At 41.1% G+C, this 20,941-nt stretch overlaps 1 protein-coding gene across 1 annotated transcript in view; it reads right to left on the reverse strand.

Annotated features, from left to right (window-relative positions):
* Positions 1 to 989: 989 nt before the first annotated feature.
* The window catches only part of dnaaf10 (dynein axonemal assembly factor 10), a 28,508-nt gene continuing 8,556 nt past the window's right edge, over positions 990 to 20,941 (reverse strand). The window contains exons 2-8 of the mRNA XM_084093603.1: positions 18,646 to 18,746; positions 18,440 to 18,570; positions 18,233 to 18,334; positions 15,334 to 15,449; positions 9,194 to 9,328; positions 2,393 to 2,490; positions 990 to 1,433 (exon numbers count right to left, since the gene is read on the reverse strand). Of these exons, the coding sequence (XP_083949729.1) occupies positions 1,226 to 1,433; positions 2,393 to 2,490; positions 9,194 to 9,328; positions 15,334 to 15,449; positions 18,233 to 18,334; positions 18,440 to 18,570; positions 18,646 to 18,746 (891 nt within the window). The 3' untranslated portion in view covers positions 990 to 1,225. The remainder of the gene's footprint in view (positions 1,434 to 2,392; positions 2,491 to 9,193; positions 9,329 to 15,333; positions 15,450 to 18,232; positions 18,335 to 18,439; positions 18,571 to 18,645; positions 18,747 to 20,941) is intronic.

Below are 20,941 nucleotides of genomic sequence, written 5' to 3' on the forward strand. Positions count from 1 at the left end.
AGGAATAATATCTTTCACAATAAAAAGCATATATTGGCCTTTATGAACATGCACTGATGCAGTAAATGATGTAGGAAGTCATGAAATCAGAGACCTTTGGGTACATTTAACTTTTTTTCTTTTCTTTCTCAGGATCAAGGATTTGAATTTGATTCTCCACGCAATGACCCTTTAATTATTCTCTCTAAATAATACCACCAGTTCCTCATCTCTCTGATAGGGCTCTCGTCTAGCGCCCCCTGTAGGGGATTCTGGACATGCAGGACAAGGTATAAAAGGTTATAAAATACAGTCAGTATCTACACTGATCTGAGTCTCATGAGCATCGAGTTCATTTAACACTATAACAGTTATGGGTTTATTTTGAGTCAGACATGACAAAAGTAATAACTTGAGGTCCAGTTAGTGAGTCCAAACAATTCATAACCGCTAAGACTCAAAAGTACTTTTAAATAACTAAAAAATGCAGCTCATAAAAGTCATTCGTTTGTGAATCTAGTTCTTTTTCTTTAAATCAATCCATACCTACTTCTCCAGTTGGGTAATATTAGTGCTAAAATTCTTCTTTTGCACTAAAAGGTTGCCTTGAAAAATATATTGAAGCGCTTGAAGGGAAATTCATGACCCAATCTTCTGAGGACGATTCAGTGGATGATGAGGAGATTCGAGACTCTTTCAAACTCAAGTGTTGGATATGATCTTATTTTTGATGGAATGTACTTTATATATTTGGTCGTCCATATTATTCTGTGTCTTATCGTCGTCCTTAAGGTAGTATTTGTTGCCTTCATTTTTTTAATCCACCCTGAACATTAAATGGATGTCTTGGTCAACACCCATTCTGGCATGTTTAGTGGAGTGAAACAGTGTATTCAGTGTAAGATAGGACCGTGGGGAACTGATTGCATTACAGAAGAGAAGAGTTGAAAAACAATAGAAATGTTTGACATCAGTAATTACAAACGGATAAAAAAGATTGCGAAGACAAGTTGTTGTTGTTGTAAAAACTTTACCTTCACATTTGGTATAAGAACGCCTCTTAGCAGTAATAGACACTTGACTACAAAGCAAAGTCATTAGAATTATAACACAACTGTTTTCTTAAATAAAATAAAAGAAGAAGATAATTGCACATATGAACTTAAGACATACATGTGGCATGTAAACGGTCATCAAATATTCCACTGTGTTTGGGAATAACGGTAGATATCCTGCTAATGTCGGCTCAGACTGTGTTGAGTTTGGTCACGATAAGGACTCGCACAGACTGGTCAAACGACGAGCTGACGCAGAGACCCTGTTTGTCGGGGCTCCAGTCCAGACTGGAAATGGGTTGTGTGGACAGCGTGACGTTCTGCAGGAGATTCACGGACCCGGCAACACCCATGTCCACGTCATCTGAGCCCTTCTTAGTCCTCTGGGCCGGATACTCGCTGGAACAATGGAAAAGCAAGAGTTGTTCATAGAGAGTTATAATGAAGCACTCTTTAGTAGGTATAGGCATCGAGAACCGGTGTTTTTTTGGACCAATACGTAATTGGGTCAATACCAGGACAAACGATACTGTTATCGACACTTGCGGTGTTTTATCTCTGTATACTTCTGTGTTAAATTAGCGAATTAGAAACTGCTCCTTGTCATTTTCACAATGTCATCATATTGCTCAACATACGTGTGATATCCATGTGCATAACTTCTTATAAGATTTTAATTTTGTGTGCATTTCTATATGACTTTAAACCATTCAAGCGTGAGACTCTGTCTTCATGTGTATCAGTATATTGGATCTGTGCAGCTCTTAAAGTGACAGCACTAATATTCCTGCAGTCTCTGTGAGAACACTGATCAAACAACACAAGACAGAGAGAAAATTCACTCGTTCTTGACTGAGTAACTTTTGTAACTATATTTTTAAAGTATATTTTATAAAGTTCAGTCTTATTTTACATTTAATTACAGTTTCTGTATCCGAAAATCTTAAAACTGTTTATTTCAATCGTATCTTTGTTCAGTTGTATCTATTTGTTTTTTGCGATTTCTATTTTTTATTTGTTCTTTTTTAATTACAGAGTGTTTACTTGTCTTTAATAATGCTTGAGATTTACATAAGTTAGTCTAGACTCTAGTTGTTTTTCTATGGTGTTTTTAAACCACAGACAAATGCTCCTTGTGTAAGTGTTCTTTAGCCTGTTGATCTTTGTTCATGATATTCAGATACAATTAAATGTTTTGCAATAAGACTTAAAATAAAAGTGAATGATATCTAGGGTTTTATTCGTTTACCTTATTGGAATCAATATTTGGAGTCGATAAGCAGTGTCGGTATCGCTAAAATTTAAACGATACACATCCCTACTCTTTAGATGTTAAAAATATTAAAGAAATTCCTTACTATTTCCATAAATGTAGATTACCCGCTCCACCGGACGTCATGAAGATGTCACGATTCTGAGGCAAATGCCTCACTTGCCAAACGGTAGACTTGTGTGCCTGAAATACAGAACGCAAACGCTAAACACTCTCAAACGAGTCTTAAGAGTAGTAACATGCAAAACAAAGATTTAGGATGCAAAAGCACTATAAAAGCATCATGAAAGTGAATAATGCGCTACAATCCAAGTCTTCTGAAGCCATGTGACTCCTCTGAGTGCTCAACAGACAGACATTTAATCCATTATTCAGGGAAAATCTTGAGCATTCCCCCTAGCCCTGCTTGGGCTCAAGAGATGTCCAGTTCGTGAACGAATCTTTCTTTTGAATCAGATCTTGTAGGGTTTGGTTATTTGTTAAAGTTTCTTTCTCACACAAAGCTATCGCAGGGCTTCAGGAGACTGTGATATCGCACACAAATGGCACAGGCCGCTTTTAGCCTGATTTTGTGCCATTTCTGTAGCTTAAAAATAGGGCTGGGCTGAAGAACGATATCATGAGAGCGCAGCGGCATAGACATCCCTCTCTCACAGACATCGCTGAACACTTTCAGTTCAGTCGGATATGTCAATGGCAAAGAATTAAAACGATTCACCTATTACAAATGTTTCTTGAAGGTTGAGAGAGAGAGAGAGAGAGAGAGAGAGAGAGAAAAATTAGCTTTTTTTTATTTTATTTTTTTATTATTGTTCATATAACTGTTTTATTATGTTTATATATATTACGTATATATTTTATTTGTATATTTTGTATATGCTTTGGCAACACTGTTTCAAAAACTTTCATGCCAATAAAGCCCCTTTGAATTGAATTGAATTGAGAGAGAGAGAGAGAGAGAGAGAGAGAGAGAGAGAGAGAGAGAGAGAGAGAGAGAGACAAAATTAAAGTCAGAATCATTCTTATTTTGTCTGAATGTTGGTACAAATGTACAAAGGTGTGTGAGAGAGAGAGAGAGAGAGAGAGAGAGAGAGGGGGAGAGAGAGAGAGAGAGAGAGAGAGAGAGAGGGGGAGAGAGAGAGAGAGAGAGGGAGAGAGGGAGAGAGAGAGAGAGAGAGAGAGAGAGAGAGAGAGAGAGAGAGAGAGAGATGTTTTTTTGCATGCTCTTGATTGCTGATCGCACGTCTTTTGAATTAGGACTAAATTATATATGTAGTAAAAACACTGGCTGTTGCATTATTTATGTATAACAAGTGGGTTCCCAACAGTATTGCAGGAAAACGTCATGTTTTACATTTTACATACTTTTACATGCATGTTGTTCACATTATTGTATCAGAGTTTGTGCTGAATACAGTGTAATCAGACTTTAGCCATGCAAATGTTATAACAGAGATAAGCACAAATGTCACGGCCCAGAAAACACCACAGACCCAGAGGCTTACGCATTATAATAACTGAAGGAAACATATATTTGCTGAACGAATTAAGCCAACTAATATGATTCATAGTCTTTTGGTTTCTCTACCCAATATTTTTTTTGTAAATTACAAATGCAATGAATATACTGGTATCGGAGTGTATCGAAAAATGAAAGAATCTGTATTGCACTCATTCTGGGAAAAGTGTTATCGGTTCTCGGTTTCAGGAAAGCTATTGTCAAATACACACTGAAACTTAATGGTCTTCACATCAAACATAAAAGTTTGGTTTAACTTGAAGAAAATATGACAGAAATATATTACTATTGTATAATCAAATGTACTTATCATACTATTATAATTATTATCATCATCATTAATATTAAGGCACGTTATAAAACCAAGATTTTTTGCTCAATCCATGTTTTAATTTATATAGTCTACAAGTTCTGTTGTACAAAACCTTATTTGACAAAATATAAAAATGCAATGTTTTGCTGTAAATTAATTGTTATATTTTCATTTTATTACATTTTAAAGGATTGATTAAATTGTATAAATTCAAGGACCGTGACGTCGCCCGGTATGGCGCAGCCGGGGCCCCACCCTGGAGCCAGGCCCGGGGTTGGGGCTCGTATGCGAGCGCCTGGTGGTCGGGCCTCCCCCCATGGGGTCCGGCCAGGCTCAGCCCGAAGGAGCGACGTGGGGCCACCCTCCCGTGGACCCACCACCTGCAGGAGGGACCGTAAGGGGCCGGTGCTAAGTGGATCGGGCGGCAGTTGAAGGCGGGGGCCTAGACAACCCGATCCCTGGACGCGGAATCTAGCTCTAGAGACATGGAACGTCACCTCTCTGGCGGGGAAGGAGCCTGAGGTTGTGCGTGAGGTTCAGAGATTCCGACTAGAGATAGTTGGGATCACCTCTACGCACGGCTTGGGCTCTGGAACCACACTCCTCGAGAGAGGATGGACTCTTCACCACTCTGGAGTTGCCCATGGTGAGAGGCGGCGGGCTGGTGTGGGTTTGCTTATAGCCCCCCAGCTCAGCCACCATGTGTTGGAGTTTACCCCGGTGAACGAGAGGGTCGCTTCCCTGCGCCTTCGGGTCGGGGATAGGTCTCTCACTGTCGTTTGTGCCTACGGGCCGAACGGCAGTGCAGAGTACCCGGCCTTCTTGGAGTCTCTGGGAGGGGTGCTGGAAAGTGCTCCGACTGAGGACTCCGTCGTTCTACTGGGGGACTTCAACGCCCACGTGGGTAGCGACAGTGACACCTGGAGGGGCGTAATTGGGAGGAACGGCCCCCCTGATCTGAACCCGAGTGGTGTTCTGTTATTGGACTTCTGTGCTAGTTACAGCTTGTCCATAACGAACACCATGTTCAAGCATAAGGGTGTCCATCAGTGCACATGGCACCAGGACACCCTAGGCCGGAGGTCGATGATCGACTTTGTGGTCGTTTCATCCGACCTCCGGCCGTATGTCTTGGACACTCGGGTGAAGAGAGGGGCGGAGCTGTCAACTGATCACCACCTGGTGGTGAGTTGGATCCGATGGCAGGGGAGGAAGCTGGACAGACTCGGCAGACCCAAACGTACTGTGAGGGTCTGTTGGGAACGTTTGGCCGAATCTCCTGTCAGAGAGATCTTCAACTCCCACCTCCGGCAGAGCTTCGACCAGATCCCGAGGGAGTCTGGAGATATTGAGTCCAAGTGGACCATGTTCTCCACCTCCATTGTCAACGCGGCCACTCGGAGCTGTGGCCGTAAGGTCTCCGGTGCCTGTCGAGGCGGCAATCCCCGAACCCGGTGGTGGACACCGGAAGTAAGGGATGCCGTCAAGCTGAAGAAGGAGTCCTATCGGGCCTGGCTGGCTTGTGGGACTCTTGAGGCAGCTGATGGGTACCGACGGGCCAAGCGGACTGCAGCCCGGGTGGTTGTGGAGGCAAAAACTCGGGCCTGGGAGGAGTTCGGTGAGGCCATGGAGAAGGACTATCGGTCGGCCTCGAAGAGATTCTGGCAAACCGTGCGGCGCCTCAGGAGGGGGAAGCAGTGCCCTACCAACGCTGTTTACAGTGGAGGTGGGCAGCTGTTGACCTCGACTGGGGATATCACCGGACGGTGGAAGGAATACTTTGAGGATCTCCTCAATCCCGCCGTCACGTCTTCCATTGAGGAAGCAGAGGCTGAGGGCTTGGAGGCGGACTCGTCCATCACCCAAGCTGAAGTCACCGAGGTAGTCAAGAAACTCCTCGGTGGCAAGGCACCGGGGGTGGATGAGATCCGCCCTGAGTACCTCAAGTCTCTGGATGTTGTGGGGCTGTCTTAGCTGACACGCCTCTGCAGCATCGCGTGGCGGTCGGGGACAGTGCCTTTGGACTGGCAGACCGGGGTGATGGTCCCTCTTTTCAAGAAGGGGGACCGGAGGGTGTGCTCCAACTATAGGGGGATCAAACTTCTCAGCCTCCCTGGGAAAGTCTATGCCAGGGTACTGGAGAGGAGAATCCGGCCGATAGTAGAACCTCGGATTCAGGAGGAACAGTGTGGTTTTCGTCCCGGTCGTGGAACACTGGACCGGCTCTATACCCTCTACAGGGTGCTGGAGGGCTCATGGGAGTTTGCCCAACCAATCCACATGTGCTTTGTGGATTTGGAGAAGGCATTCGACTGTGTCCCTCGTCGGAAAAGGGTGGTTTGCCCGCTTCAGGTTGGTGGAGAGCTCCTGCCTCAAGTGGAGGAGTTCAAGTATCTTGGGGTCTTGTTCACGAGTGAGGGAAGGATGGAACGGGAGATTGACAGGCGGATCGGTGCAGCTTCTGCAGTAATGTGGTCCCTGTACCGGTCTGTCGTGGTGAAGAAGGAGCTGAGCCGCAAGGCGAAGATCTCGATTTACCGGTCAATCTACGTTCCTACTCTCACCTATGGTCATGAACTGTGGGTCATGACCGAAAGGACAAGATCCCGGATACAAGCGGCCGAAATGAGCTTTCTCCGCAGGGTGGCTGGGCGATCCCTTAGAGATAGGGTGAGAAGCTCGGTCACTCGGGAGGAGCTCAGAGTAGAGCCGCTGCTCCTCCACATCGAGAGGGGTCAGTTGAGGTGGCTCGGGCATCTTTTCCGGATGCCTCCTGGACGCCTTCCCGGGAAGGTGTTCCGGGCATGTCCCACCGGGAGGAGACCCCGGGGAAGACCTAGGACACGCTGGAGAGACTATGTCTCCCGGCTGGCCTGGGAACGCCTCGGTGTCCCCCGGAAGAGCTGGAGGAAGTGTCTAGGGAGAGGGAAGTCTGGGCATCCCTGCTTAGACTGCTGCCCCCGCGACCCGGTCCCGGATAAGCGGTAGAAGATGGATGGATGGATGGATGATTAAATTGTTAAAGTTTTATTCATTTCATTAGATACCATTTGATTATATATTTGATTTAAATCACAAAACATAATTCAGAAAAAAATCAAATAGAAAATGAAATGGATTTCATGGGATCCTACATATTGTGGCGTTTACAAGTTGTTTACATTCACTCTCAACTAACACATTTATTTCCCATTACTGCCTTACCCATTATTGATAAACAAATACCGTGATACAGTGAGGAAAATAAGTATTTGAACACCCTGCTATTTTGCAAGTTCTCCCACTTAGAAATCATGGAGGGGTCTGAAATTGTCATCGTAGGTGCATGTCCACTGTGAGAGACATAATCTAAAAAAAAAAATCCAGAAATCACAATGTATGATTTTTTAACTATTTATTTGTATGATACAGCTGCAAATAAGTATTTGAACACCTGAGAAAATCAATGTTAATATTTGGTACAGTAGCCTTTGTTTGCAATTACAGAGGTCAAACGTTTCCTGTAGTTTTTCACCAGGTTTGCATACACTGCAGCAGGGATTTTGGCCCACTCCTCCACACAGATCTTCTCTAGATCAGTCAGGTTTCTGGGCTGTCGCTGAGAAACACGGAGCTTGGGCTCCCTCCAAAGATTCTCTATTGGGTTTAGGTCTGGAGACTGGCTAGGCCACGCCAGAACCTTGATATGCTTCTTACAGAGCCACTCCTTGGTTATCCTGGCTGTGTGCTTCGGGTCATTGTCATGTTGGAAGACCCAGCCTCGACCCATCTTCAATGCTCTAACTGAGGGAAGGAGGTTGTTCCCCAAAATCTCGCAATACATGGCCCCGGTCATCCTCTCCTTAATACAGTGCAGTCGCCCTGTCCCATGTGCAGAAAAACACCCCAAAGCATGATGCTACCACCCCCATGCTTCACAGTAGGGATGGTGTTCTTGGGATGGTACTCATCATTCTTCTTCCTCCAAACACGTTTAGTGGAATTATGAACAAAAGTTCTATTTTGGTCTCATCTGACCACATGACTTTCTCCCATGACTCCTCTGGATCATCCAAATGGTAATTGGCAAACTTAAGACGGGCCTTGACATGTGCTGGTTTAAGCAGGGGAACCTTCCGTGCCATGCATGATTTCAAACCATGACGTCTTAGTGTATTACCAACAGTAACCTTGGAAACGGTGGTCCCAGCTCTTTTCAGGTCATTGACCAGCTCCTCCCGTGTAGTTCTGGGCTGATTTCTCACCTTTCTTAGGATCATTGAGACCCCACGAGGTGAGATCTTGCATGGAGCCCCAGTCCGAGGGAGATTGACAGTCATGTTTAGCTTCTTCCATTTTCTAATGATTGCTCCAACAGTGGACCTTTTTTCACCAAGCTGCTTGGCAATTTCCCCGTAGCCCTTTCCAGCCTTGTGGAGGTGTACAATTTTGTCTCTAGTGTCTTTGGACAGCTCTTTGGTCTTGGCCATGTTAGTAGTTGGATTCTTACTGATTGTATGGGGTGGACAGGTGTCTTTATGCAGCTAACAACCTCAAACAGGTGCATCTAATTTAGGATAATAAATGGAGTGGAGGTGGACATTTTAAAGGCAGACTAACAGGTCTTTGAGGGTCAGAATTCTAGCTGATAGACAGGTGTTCAAATACTTATTTGCAGCTGTATCATACAAATAAATAGTTAAAAAATCATATATTGTGATTTCTGGATTTTTTTTTTTAGATTATGTCTCTCACAGTGGACATGCACCTACGATGACAATTTCAGACCCCTCCATGATTTCCAAGTGGGAGAACTTGCAAAATAGCAGGGTGTTCAAATACTTATTTTCCTCACTGTAAATACTGTATATCAAGTATGATATGGTATGATATGGAAAATATATCATGATAATATTTTTGGCCATATCTCCCAGCCCTATTTAAAAGCTTCAGTACCAATTTATAGTAATTGCATGTTTTCTCCTGCGAGAAATAGAATAAATGAAGGTAAATACAATTTATCATCATCATTCAGGAAAAATAAAACGTGTATACAGACTTTCAGTGAGACAAACCTTTTCCGACACTGACGCGAAGCCCTTGGTGGGATGCTGGGTCCTCATGTCGAACACATGAAACTTGCCCTCTAAAGATGTGGCCACTAGTTTGTTCATGTTAATGTCTTTTCTGTCAAATTCAACAGAGCATACCTGTGAAAGAAACGCAAAGTAGGTTTATCCATTATACAGCATCTACACAAACTAGATTCCTCCCACTGTGATGAAGAAAGCTCTCGCCCGCGCCGCATCGGGACCAGATGATGGACAGGTTCTGGATAAACTGAGGATCACTTTTTTAAAAAGAATTTTATACAATTCTCCCTCGATTCTGAACAGGCAACTAAACAAAATAACATGTCATTTACTAGAGGTTCTGACAAAACGTTAGTTGCTGCAGTCTATCTAAAATGTTTAATTAATTTAAATGAATTATTTTTTTTAAATCAGTTTGAGTGAATTATTCAATGACTCACACATAAAGACTTCACTTGTTTTATTACTGGATGAATCAGTGATTTTGAACGAATCTCGTATAAATGATTCAATAGGCGCGTTTCCATTACAGATTTGCGCAAAACTTTTGCGATTTTTTCTAAATGTCGACAAAAAACTATTTCGAAATGACGGCGTTTCCATTAACCGATGTTATGCGACTAAAACTTCATTTTTTCCTCTCGCGATAAGTAAAATCATTCCAAAAAACATGAGATATCCCAGCCACTGCACTAGCCATTATTATTAATCAAAGGAGACGTATGTGTGTTTTCCAAGCATTAATGGAAGGAACGACCCTTATTATACTGTGAGCGGCTCATATGAGGAGTTTCTGGGTGTTTCTCCCTCATTTCTGCTTCGAGGTCTTGATTGTGGCATTTATTTGAGGTTTAGAATCCATTATTCCTGTAATTCTTTTGTCTTTTATGAGTTTAATAAAGAGCTCTGTCTCGTATCAGGCATGTGATTGGCTAAGGACAAAAAAGCAGGAAAATATACTGAGACCCCAATTAATTTTCAGGATCATTACTGCAGTCCTTTAGAAATCATTCTAATATGATGATTCATTATCAAAGTTGGAAACAGTTCTGCTGCTTAATATTTTTTAATAACCTGTGATACTTTTAGGATACTTTGATGAATAAAAAGTAATAAAATTAAAATTAAAATAAAAAAGAAGAAGAATTTAAAAAAAAAAATAGAAATATTTTGTAACAATATACACTACTGGTCAGTAATTTGGGTTCAGTAATTTTTTTCTTTCTTTTTTTGAAATAAATCAATACTTTTATTCAGCAAGGATGTGTTAAATTGATAAAAAGTGATAGTAAAGAAGATTTATATTATTAGAAAATATTTTTTTTTATTTTGAATAAATGCAGTTCTTTTTAACCTTTTATTCATCAAATATTTTAGGCAGCAGAACTGTTTCCAACACTCATAATAAATCAGAATATTAGAATGATTTCTAAAGGATCATGTGATAGACTGGATGTCACATGCTGAAGACTGGAGTAATGATCCCTGAAAATTCAGCTTTGCTTCACAGAAATAAATTATAATTTAAAGTATAATAAATTGAAAACCAATTATTTTAAATTGTAATAATATATCACAATATATATATATATATAAAAAAAAAAAAAATCAGTATTTTTGATCAAATAAATGCAGGCTTGATGAGCAGAAGAAACTTCTTTCAAAAACATTAAAAATAGTAATGTTTCCAAACTTTTGGCCTGTACTGTATTCCCCCCAAAACTGCACAACTGTAGGGTAAAACATTAATAAAAAAGTGATAATAAAAAATGCGTCTTAAAACTGACATGATTGTAACAAAATCACACAGTCTGGAGAACTCAGAACAACTGCTAACATTAAGTTTAAGGTAAAAATAACTGCCATGAAATTATAGTATCTTACTCCTATGCAATTAGATAAACTGTTCATTCACTACATCACTTTACCTCTGTCTTTATCCCCTTTTATCCTCTTCTCTTCTTTTTGGCACTGTATCTATCACAGACTATAATGCTCATTTATAATGTGTCATGTAAATTCGGCCATCCGTCACAATCAGGAAACTTTCACCGCGTCTAGAACTGGCGCGAGCTGTCAGGCCCGTTTCTACGAGCCTGTGTGTTAAGCGCCCTCAAAAAAAAGCAATGCTGTCTATATGGATGCGGCGTCGCGCACGCTACACAACAAATTACCAACAACTGATCGAGCGCGCGCTCTGTTTCTGACGCACTTCAAGCACTCGCTGGGCGGGGAAAGACTGCATCTCTCTGCCATCTGTAACCATGTTGACGTGCCGCCCGGTGTGGCCGCGATTCGCGGCGATTGTGGTTCCGTCCCGGGTTACCATGGTGACGGCTGTGAGATTACCCCCCCCCCCTTTTTTTTTTTTTTTTACAGATCTGCATGATTCACGTAGGTCACATTTTCAGGTCGGAAAATCCGGAATTCCGGATTAATCCGGAAAAATCACATCCCTGTCACACCGCGTCATCTACGTCAGGTGACCTGTAAATGCGCAAAATTGACGTGTTTCCATTGGGCGTATTTTCAATTCGCAATTTCAATTTACGCAATTTGAAGGGTAATGGAAACGTGACAAATACAGTTTTTAACAGTCACTTGTCGCCACCTACTGGTGTAATGATGTAACTGATACAATCTTTATTTGAAGCGTCAAGTTTCTTTCAAAAGGTGATTTACTCTATTTTTATCACTTCTTTAGACGTCAGTGTTTATATCTGAACTATAAACTTGTGATAATATGAATGATTGTAAGAAATAATATTTCTGTGTGGTTGAAATGACAACGGCTCTCTCTGGATCAGAACACAGATCTGAATGTTCCTGTGATCAGACTTATCAAAGGTTTAACAGAAAGAGCCGAATCTCAGTCGTTTAGGAATAAGATCGTGTGTGTTGCGATCTGTTGACGATTAATCGTGCAGCTCTACTGCTCATCCACTTTATATTCCCCGTCCATCTGAAATCTAAATGAATAATAACGTTTAAATAATATCTGATGGTTACATCAAAGCCAGTCTGTTACATTTATGCTCTTCTAATTTATATAATAATTTTTTAAAGGGATACTTCACCGATTTTTCATATTAAACGTACAATATGTCATTTTTTCTCCGCTAGGGGTCGCTAACCTCTTACAATAACAAAGGCGTAGTTTGATGACGCAACATTTGCTAAGAATTATGGATCTTGTCGTCAACGTCAAGCCGACCGATCTAATAATGTTTATGGATGAGTAAAATACATCAATGCTTTTATCATGACTGTGATATGAAGCAGTTCGGGATTGCTAAGAGACAGCTATCAGCTCCACACGCGACGCGAGTCCCGCGGATATAAAAGGAATATGAACATTTCATTCTACCGAACTACACGCAGAATTACTACTCACAGGTCAGTTTATTAGACAAATTAAACTTGTGAGGTTTCACTTGGTCTAACATTACACTATCACACTAAACTGCATTTGAATGTGTTGAAATGTATGTGTTAGTTTGTCTGTATGAGACTAGCAGTAAACTAGATCAACATTAGAATAACATAAAGATCATATTCTAACATTTTATCATTGTTAAACTATAAAACATTGATTAGTTTTATGTAAATGTGCTCACCTGTGTAATAAAGTACATGTAGGAGCGGTCGAAGTCTCGGACGTGGAGCTCTCGTTTATATACTGTCTATGGGAGCTCTCGGCATCTCGAAAACACCGCGCTGATATTGATTCTCGGTTTAGTTCTCCTTTTTTATCCAAAGTCTGCTTGCCATGGTCCATAATGTTTGAACGAAACAACAACAGCGTGCAGATAGACATTGCGAACTACACAGTGCACGTCTGTCGCCTTGGTTACTATCAGAGGGCTCTGGTTCATAGCTCTGGTTGCCATGGCAGCACGAGCGGAAACCAGGGACAACGCGGATATGACGCCATTGACGGCGACAAAATGGAAATAAAGAAACGGGACGTGCCTTCGAATTAAATTACAAATTTCTCCTGGTTTGAAAGTTGTTGGAAACAGTCGGGATAATGTAAGTACACAACTAAAAAAAACATATAACATAGATATAGTGATTTTTGCTATTTTTAAAGCAAAAAAACTACATATTGTACCTTTAACAATATTACGGCGCAGTAATATCATCACTCCTGAAAAATCCTCTCCCTCTCACTTCTGTCATTAGAACCAACGTGACTTTTTACTGCGCCGAGTCGAAGCGCTCCCAAGTGCTATTCCACCATACATTATAGTTATCCTTTTTACCCGCTTAGAAAAGAGCCACGTTTTATTTTGTGTCACCATACTTGGTCGTGTAACTACTCGTGTAACTGTATTTAAATAGGGAAAACGTGGAGGTGTTTGGTCGCTTCTAACTTCATCTCTGTTTGGTCCCTAATGAATGAAGTGGGCTAAGCTAAGTGCTATCAAAGTGTCGATAGCGATTGAGTGCACGCACTGAGACGAGAGAGGCATGCATCAACTCGTCTTAGTTAAGGGAATAACATAGTTTAATATGAAAAAACGGTGAAGTATCCCTTTAACCACCGACGTTGTGTAAAATGTTCACTATGCATAAACAGCTCACACAAAGTGTTTATTTCAGATAAAAGTGAATGATAAACATATATGGTATTTTCATGTTACTGTAGCCGAAGTGTACTTGATCACACAGATGATCGGTCCATGAATGTCTACTAGGCTTGGGTATCGAGTATCGAGTATCGATTGGAACCGGGACTAGCTTTGCGATTTTCCCGGAATCGTTCAAAAGTTTAAATTTCGATTCCTAGTTTCGATTCCCAGTCTGCCGACCGGAAGAAGACACCGCTGTTAGGGGCTGTTTACACCTGGTCACTTCATGCGTTTTCTCAGATTGGATAGCTATCTGATTAATCAAAACGATTCCATTTACACCTGGTCACATAAATGTGTTTTTGCGAAACGGATTTAAATCCGATCTTCAATTCCCGCGCTATATGCAGATTGTGCACGTCACTGAAAGCAACAGATATGAGCTGCATTTTATTGATCATCAGCTAATTTCAAAATCAAAGACCGCAATAAGAGAGAGTGACAACAGCCCTGGTAAGATCATTTCTTTCTTTACTTTTAATGATGATGATTATGTGTTAAGCGTCTGCGACTTACTTTCACTTTACTTTGCGATAGTTTGCACGTTGGCTTAATGAACAGATGCTCAGCTTCTCATCTGCGGTGGCTGGGTGGGAGAACGACGATACTGCGTGTTCCAGTATCGTCGTATCTGGCTATTACATTACATAGCCTATAACACGCTCTCACACGTTTATTTATTTATTTTTTTGCATTTTTGGGAGGAGGACAATTTACATATGTGGTTTCAACAACCAGATGCATTTACACTTGTCCAGTTTCGTCTGGAATGCGGCCCAGGCCACCTCCTGAAGTGGTTTGAGCGATCGGATTCATTTTACTCACGTTCCCCTATTAACTCAAAGTGCCTCATAAAATGTATTCAGAGCAAACAACCCTGACGTTAAACTTTAAAAACGTACTTATATGATGTTTTCTTATTCTTCGGTATCTTGCAAGTTACAACCATATTCTCTCGTCCTCTGCTCGTTCGTTTGAAAACTGCGCGCGATGCCGGCGAACGTAAAATAAATAAATAAATAAATGATGAAAACACATTTACACATGAGTGTAAACAACCTTATTTAGCCTATTTTACCTGATAGCCCATTTAGGTCAGACTATTTCCTTCAGAAAGACCGTTGGTTAGCTAGCTCATTTAAAATATCCTAAAAAAATTGTTTAAAATAGATTTGATATTTATATTGTACTGTAGTTGAAAACAGCCCTGTGAGAAATTCATAGTAAAGTTCATAAAAAGTAAAAAATTCATAGAATTAAAATTGATCTAAACTTTTTTGACCCTACCTCTTAAAAGAATCGGAATCGAGAATCGTTAAGAACCGGAATCGAAACAAGGAATTGGAATCGGAATCGGAATCGTTCAAATTCAAACGATACCCAACCCTAATGTCTACTGTCTAAATACTCATGATCAGGTGTTGAGTAACACCTGTACAATAATGTACACTGAAATAGTTCTGAAGAAGTTAAATATGTCCCACTTACCCCATTTTTGATATTTGTCTCCCATCGTAAAGACATATTTCTAAGATCAAATAACTTGATGTCACCATTGTCATATCCAGCACACACACATCGGTCTTGGTCGTTGAACGCGTGACCTTGAGATAAAACAAGGAAAGTTGCGATTAGTTTTTATTTTCTATGCTTGGATTTCTGATACTAAAAAACATAATATTCAAAATTCCTTGCCCTCTAAAAATAATTCTCACAATTATATTGGGATGTAACAATATATCGTGTCACAATATATCGCAATACAAAATATGTATTGTGGATAGTGACAATATGTATTGTGTATAATTTACCCAAAATAAAAATTCAAGTTGTTTTAGTGTCAGTACTACATTAAACTACTATATATAATGTATAATAATGCAATGGGGGAATATTTGTGGGTCCTGATAATGCCAGATGTCTGATGTTACCAGTAGTCAGTGACAGTGAAAGTATATTCGTCTAAAATAATTCTGTATTTTCAGCTTCAGAATCATCAATATTGTTATTCTGGTGTCTCTATTGTCCTGTGTGTTGGGTTTCAGCACCAAGTCCAAGACTATTCATTTACACACACAATGTAATATCAAATTTAGCATTAAATTAAAAATCAATTTTTAATCAACATGAGGGTCTCGTTACACCCCTACAATTTTAACATTGTTTATCAAAAAATAAAGTATAAAGTCGGCAACACCTAAGCTCCAAAATTATCAAAAATATTTATTTTCAAGACAACTATCGCATAGCGTATGTAACGTTTCGAGCACGCAGGCTCTTCATCAGATTTATGATAATTATCATAAATTATCTTAACATGCTGATTAGGCCTAATGCTAAATGTAGAAAACATCTTTTCACAAACCTGGTTTGAATGGTCCTAGTCATAGGCTACGGTATGACATAAAAAAAATAAAAAAAATAATATATATATTAGTGCTGTCAAAGTTAGCGCGTTAGTAACGCGTTAACGCAAAATCATATTAACGGCACTCATTTTTTTAACGGGCGATTAACGCAGCGCGTATTTTCTGTTTGACCCGTGGCCCAACCCCTAGTTGGAGAAATGGAGATACACAGTGTTGCCAACTTAGCGACATTGCAGACTCCTTTAGCCATTTTTTCCCTTCAAAAAAGCGCCCAAACCTTATTTAGTTTCTGAGAATCGCCGGTACTGCTCTCCCAGCACGCCCACGCACCTCTCTCAGATATTATGTTGCTTCTCTAATTTTACATGCAAGTATAGCCGAAATCACAACACAAATATTGTCTTTATCTTATGTGTATTTGATTTCATCAGACGACGGCTCGATTATCAGGATTATTGTGCAGATTAACGTCTTGGAAGGGAGAGCTGGTTATGTTTATTGGGTCACTATTTCATATTCATTCCGTTGTTTGACAAAAGAAACAGTAAAATATACCAATGAAAACAGTTTTATTCAGAATTTAGCTTCATTAAAATGGGCACAGAGAGAGACAGACTAATGTAATAATAAATAATAAATGTACATTTAGCATTTTCAGAAGAGCTGCCCTGTCATGCAAAAATCTAAACATGTTTGTGTTAGTAAATTGCTCAGTGCAAAGAAAGAGAATAATGAGAATCTGGTATTTCTTTGTTCTTTCTACATGTGTCTAATAGACATGAACAAGTTCTTTGAAAAACATCTATGACCTTTGAAACATGTCTCGTCTTCATGCTCTATGTTGACTATGGTTTCAATAGTCTCAGCCTCAGACGTCACGCCCACGGAACGTTGGCTAAACGTCTGATGCATATGGTACACTTAACTGGAAACACTTCAGGAATGTCGAAGTCGTCATCTGATTGGTTGAATTTTATCAGATTTCCGGGGGGCGCGAGTGTCGCGTTTATTTTCGGTCCGCCGGGAAACAAAGCGCAGACGTGTGATTGCGGAAGAAAAACTGTTGCGTTTACATGAGTGACAATGAGAATTTATCAAGATCAGCTAAACGTAGGATTCTCAAAAGTATGCAAGGTTCACGGCATAGACTCTTTAAGAGATGTCCAGGAGTTTTGTTTGAGGCACTTAGTGTTTTCTTCTCCTTCTTTGATTTTCTATGCTGACTGACTTGTTGCATGCCGGTCTGTTGTTGTGGGGACATTTCCACGCCCCGAAACGTGACGCTGAACGAAACGAACTGTAATTGGTTGTTTGACATGTCGGTCAAACGGCCTTAAGGGCGGGCCTTGGCCAAAGAAAGCTGCTATGAATTCCAGACCTTCAGCCGTCAGTCTGAAGGTCTGGCTACGCGAGACTATGGTTTCAATAATAAACATAGATTTGCATAAAGCATCCAAATTTATCCATGCCCATGTTGATTTAGAGTATCACAAACTTGAAAAGTTTTAATTTAATGTACATTTAGAACAAATAAAAAATGTGCGATGAATTGCGATTAATCACGAGTTAACTCATGACAATCATGCGATTAATCACGATTAAATTTTTTAATCGACTGACAGCCCTAATATATATATATATTGGTATTTCTCAGTGGATCTGAAAGATGCCTACTTTCATATCCAGATAGCCCCCCCATCCCAGACTGTTCTTGAGATTCGCGTTTGAAGGGGTAGCCTACCAGTATAAGGTCCTTCCATTCGGACTTGCACATGCACAGTCACGAAGTGCATGGATGCAGCACTTTCCCCCCCGAGACAGAAGGGAATGCGCATCCTGAACTACCTCGACGACTGGCTCATTTTGGCCCGGTCGGAGGAAGAGTTAATTTCTCACAGATCTGAAATGCCTAGGACTCAGACTGAATTCAGCCAAGAGCTCACGGTCTCCCAGCCAGAGGATCTCTCTTCTGGGGGCGGCTCTAGACGCAGCCCAAATGAGGGCGCAAATATACCCACCGAAAGCCACCGTCCAGCAGTCTCTCTTGACTTCCCCCTCCATCGGCTCCATGTTCACCACAGGAGTGTCTTTCTGCCTGGAGTCCCACACCTTCACTGTACCTGTTCACCAAAACACACACATTCAAATCCCAAAAACACTGAGAACAAACTCAGTTTTCGAAGTACACTATGGTAATGTTGGATGTGTGTGAGATGATAAGTGACCGTCTCTGCTGCCGGTGAGGATCTCCGGGGCCCCGTCCCCGATGCCCAGTCCTCCCACTCCATCCACAGCGTTGATGATCTCCTTGTGTGCTTTGACTGAGTACACCGGGCTCTCCGGCGCTTCAAGATTCCTGCAACGCAGCGGCTCAGTTTCACGTTACGTTACTCTAACCGTCTCAGGATGCTGGAGCACATTAAGATCCTACCAGACGTTGAGGTTTCCGTCGAAGTCTCCGGTGGCCAGATGCCTGTGCTGGAGAGACGAGGCTCCAAACGTGCCACACTTGATCGGCTTCGGCTTCTCGATCTGGAATAAGGTAGTTTTGAAATGGACACACACACACACACACACACACACACGTTTACTTAGCCATCTAAATGGGGACATTCCATAGGCGTAATGGTGTTTATACTGTACAAACTGCTTATACTCTCCTCTTACACTAACTCTACCCCTAAACCTACCCATCACACACACACACACACACTAACCCTACCCTTCACACAAAACCTTCTGTATTAAAAAAAAAAAAAACTTTATTACTTTATTTTTTAAACCAGATTTACAAATGAGGACGTCCCTAAAGGAAGGTTTTTGGAGATTTTGTCAGGTTTTGGTGACTTCTGGGTAAAAATTTGTCCCCAAAATATAGTTAAGTAGGTACACGTACACACACACACACGCAGAGTTTGAAATTAACACCCGCCAATAATCAACTTTGGTGTGTTACGGTGTCAAATCACAAGCCAGTTTGGCGGGTTAATTATTATGTTTACTCGCTTTGCTGGGGAAGTTTGTGTAAGACAAATCTGCGCAGATTTAGCACAAATACTCGTGAGTCATCGTGATATATTAAATACAGCGTATTGCGCAGAATCTGCTCATATCTGGCTTACTTGAACACACACGTTACCCTGGTAATCCAGAGTTCTCGCGAGAGCACAAGTTCAATTTGCTCAGCGAGTTACTCTGGTGTCGAGTAATGATGCTCATTAAATATGCCCTTGTATCTGAGCTGCACCAATCACATCAGGTTATCTGATATAGACGGGCCAGAGGCGAGATGGCGACAGCGCTGCGATGTCGAAGTCATTAGTAAACATTGCAAGATGGCTATGGATGAACACCAGTTGTTTGAAACGGCTTTGGCCGCTACAATGTACGAGTTAGACTTGGCTTTTTATCTAAAAGAGGAACAGAAGACGCCGCTCGAACATCGACGTTTTTGCTGTTTTGCCGACCGGATACAGCAAGAGTATAATCTACCAGTTAGCTCTGCTGGTAGCGAAGCGTATGGGGATTGTTGTGATTGGTCGTAGTTAGGGATGCAAATTATCAATTAATTCATTAATCATTAATTGACTGACCTTATCGATCGATTAACGATTAACTGATAAGCGGCTATTTTCCTGAGAATGTACATTTCTCACGGTATCAATAGTGTCTTTAACATAAAAAGCAAAATATTGCTTATAGGCTACTGAATAAAAATGCATGTTATATTGCTCAATTTATGTTTTATTGTAACAGTTGGGATACGGTACAGATAATGGCATTTATGTAGTTTAACAAAATAAATTATCTACAGAAAATTGTGCACTGGCTCACCTGTTGCATGTGAAACATTAAGCAACATAAAATACATTTTAAATAAAAATCTACATGGGTAGGCTTAGCCTACAATATTAAGCCTACATATAATAATCTATCTGGTAAACTACTTGAATGAAAAACTTGAAACATTAGCAGCAGCAGTACTTATAATCCCCCTTGGTCTGAGAAAGGTAACAGTAAGATTACTAGACCTGGAAACTTCAAATATAGACCTGAACACAACTTAAATCATCCCTGAGGAAGGTGACAGTACATTAGAGGGCGTCCCTCGTTTACACTGTCAGGGAAATGTGACCAAATTCCGATTTTTTGCTCACATGTGACACAGATCCGATGTGTTCTATGACAGTGTAAACAGGAAAAAAACGCATGCATTCGGATATATCGAGATCGGTTTCAGGCCTCATTCATATGTGGAAATAAATCGGATATCTGCCAATGCGACTCATGTAAACAGGCAGGTCGGATTTTCTGAGGCATTAGGCAACATCTCCGCGGTTTAATGACGAGAGAAACTTTAGGTTACTTACGTAACCCCGGTTCTCTGATAACATGAGTGAGGTATCTCACTATGGGAAACGCCTCTGGGCGTGACAGATCGGGAAGTACCAATTACACCACGTCTGTCAGTTGACAGACCAATCACGACAGTGATGCGGGAGTCCCCTTCCCACATATATACCACTGCCAGTGGTCCCTACTTCATTCTTCGATCTCTTCCCCGTGCACTGCAAGGAGGGACGTGTGGTGAGATACCTCACTCATGTTATCAGAGAACCGGGGTTACGCAAGTAACCTAAAGTAGTTCTCTTTCAAACATTCGCTCGGTATCTCACTATGGGATATAAACAACTCCCGTATTGCAGATATGCTGTCTGAAGCAGGCC

This window comes from Abramis brama (assembly GCF_963993115.1).
Source record: "Abramis brama genome assembly, chromosome: 19".
Classification (NCBI taxonomy): domain Eukaryota; kingdom Metazoa; phylum Chordata; class Actinopteri; order Cypriniformes; family Leuciscidae; genus Abramis; species Abramis brama.